At 38.6% G+C, this 1481-nt stretch overlaps 1 protein-coding gene across 1 annotated transcript; it reads right to left on the bottom strand.

Annotated features, from left to right (window-relative positions):
- Positions 1-247: 247 nt before the first annotated feature.
- LOC105119823 (probable membrane-associated kinase regulator 2) lies at positions 248-1475 on the bottom strand. The gene is made up of 2 exons (XM_011018017.1): positions 787-1475; positions 248-692 (listed from the first exon to the last, which is right to left on the bottom strand). The coding sequence occupies exons 1-2, from the start codon at positions 1337-1339 to the stop codon at positions 610-612; spliced, it is 636 nt and encodes a 211-aa protein (XP_011016319.1). The 5' UTR covers positions 1340-1475; the 3' UTR covers positions 248-609.
- Between the last annotated feature and the right edge of the window lie 6 nt (positions 1476-1481).

Here is a 1481-nt window from a genome sequence, read left to right as displayed (position 1 = left end):
TCCCATGAATAATATATACTGCTATTCCCTGCTAGTTCCTCCTCTCAATTACTGCTTGGATGATTTGGTGTTGGGCCATTTAAAATATATTCATCAAAGCAAATCAGATTCTAAAACAACTTTCTAAATGAATTAGACGGGTAGTTTTTTCCTGGGAAAATTAGCCAGGAACCATGCTGAACATTTTCATCACGCCCTGTTATACAACGTGGAAAACACTCCAACAAGCAATGGAGGAAAAATAAACTTTCTTGCAAACCAATCAAAGTCATTTCAGTTATCAAATCTAGATATGATTACATTTTTGACATGGAGGACTAGCTTGCACAACGCTTTGAGGTATCAAAATAAGATTAGATACAACAAAAGATCCAGTTTCAGACTTTCTTTCAAGTTTTCCCATGATGAACCATTACTTTACAGGCAACAACATCAACAGCAGCTGGAATAAACCCTATTAACAAAAGCTACCAGCTCTCTCTAATTTTTTCCGTTTCTTTTCCTTTACATGATCAAACATGAAAAAAACCCTATAAAATTTCTTTTCTTTGTATATTTCCCGCTTGTGCTCTCTTGAATTCCAAGAAACAGAGCTTAACTCATTCCAGTCTATTCGCTTGATGAAATCCTTGGTGAAGACATCGATTTCTCGTGCGAAGGGTCACTCACGAATCTTGACATTAACGAAGAATCTGAAAAAAAAAAACACGTAAGAAGTTGTATTTTGATCATAATTTTGAAAACAAAAAATCAAAGAGCACAAATGGAACAAAACGGCTATATTACCTCTTGAAGAATTGAAAGATTTCTTGCAATGCAGGATGGCACTTTGAATCCCATCATGTTGTAGCAGCAGAGAATCATCTCTCCTGCTCACAACTGGATGAGAAAGTCCTGTGGTCGCTGAAGCTGATTTGCTTTTTCCAAGATGCCTAGAAACCACTCTAATCCCTGCCGGAAAACTCCCCTGTTTCTCCTTCGCCGGCACCGTTGCCGGAGAAGATGACGGAGACGCAACTGATAACTCACTGGAGAATTTCATCTTGTCAGTATGCTTCTTGGAAACTTTGATGTATAATGGTTTGATTAGCTTCAGGTACTTCTGTATCATTTCCTTTGAAAACCGCTTTGATGTATCGTTGTCATCGGATTCATGAGGGATCTGCTTTCTCAAGCTGTTCTGTTTGGTGAAGAAAGAAATATTTGTGACCTCTTCAAGCTTGAACTTGACAGTGAAAAGCTTGTTGCTTTCATTCTTCTTGTTATTTGCTTTCAAGTACTCCGGCGCCCCTGTTTTCTCTGTTTTCTGCGATGCCATTGACTTTGATTTCTTGAACATGAGGATCTTAAACCTCGGAGCTGATTTGAGTAGGGAGATTGGAGACTGAGGTTTTAATGAAATGGGTTCGATAGGGAGGATTTTTCTCTTAGAAAGGAGATGATCAGTTGAAAGAGTTGGTGGATGAAATATATGCCGGGGG

The sequence above is a fragment of the Populus euphratica genome, unplaced genomic scaffold (genome assembly GCF_000495115.2).
Source record: "Populus euphratica unplaced genomic scaffold, PopEup_1.0 scaffold3658.1, whole genome shotgun sequence".
NCBI lineage: Eukaryota > Viridiplantae > Streptophyta > Magnoliopsida > Malpighiales > Salicaceae > Populus > Populus euphratica.
This window is presented reverse-complemented; position numbering and strand designations above follow the sequence as displayed.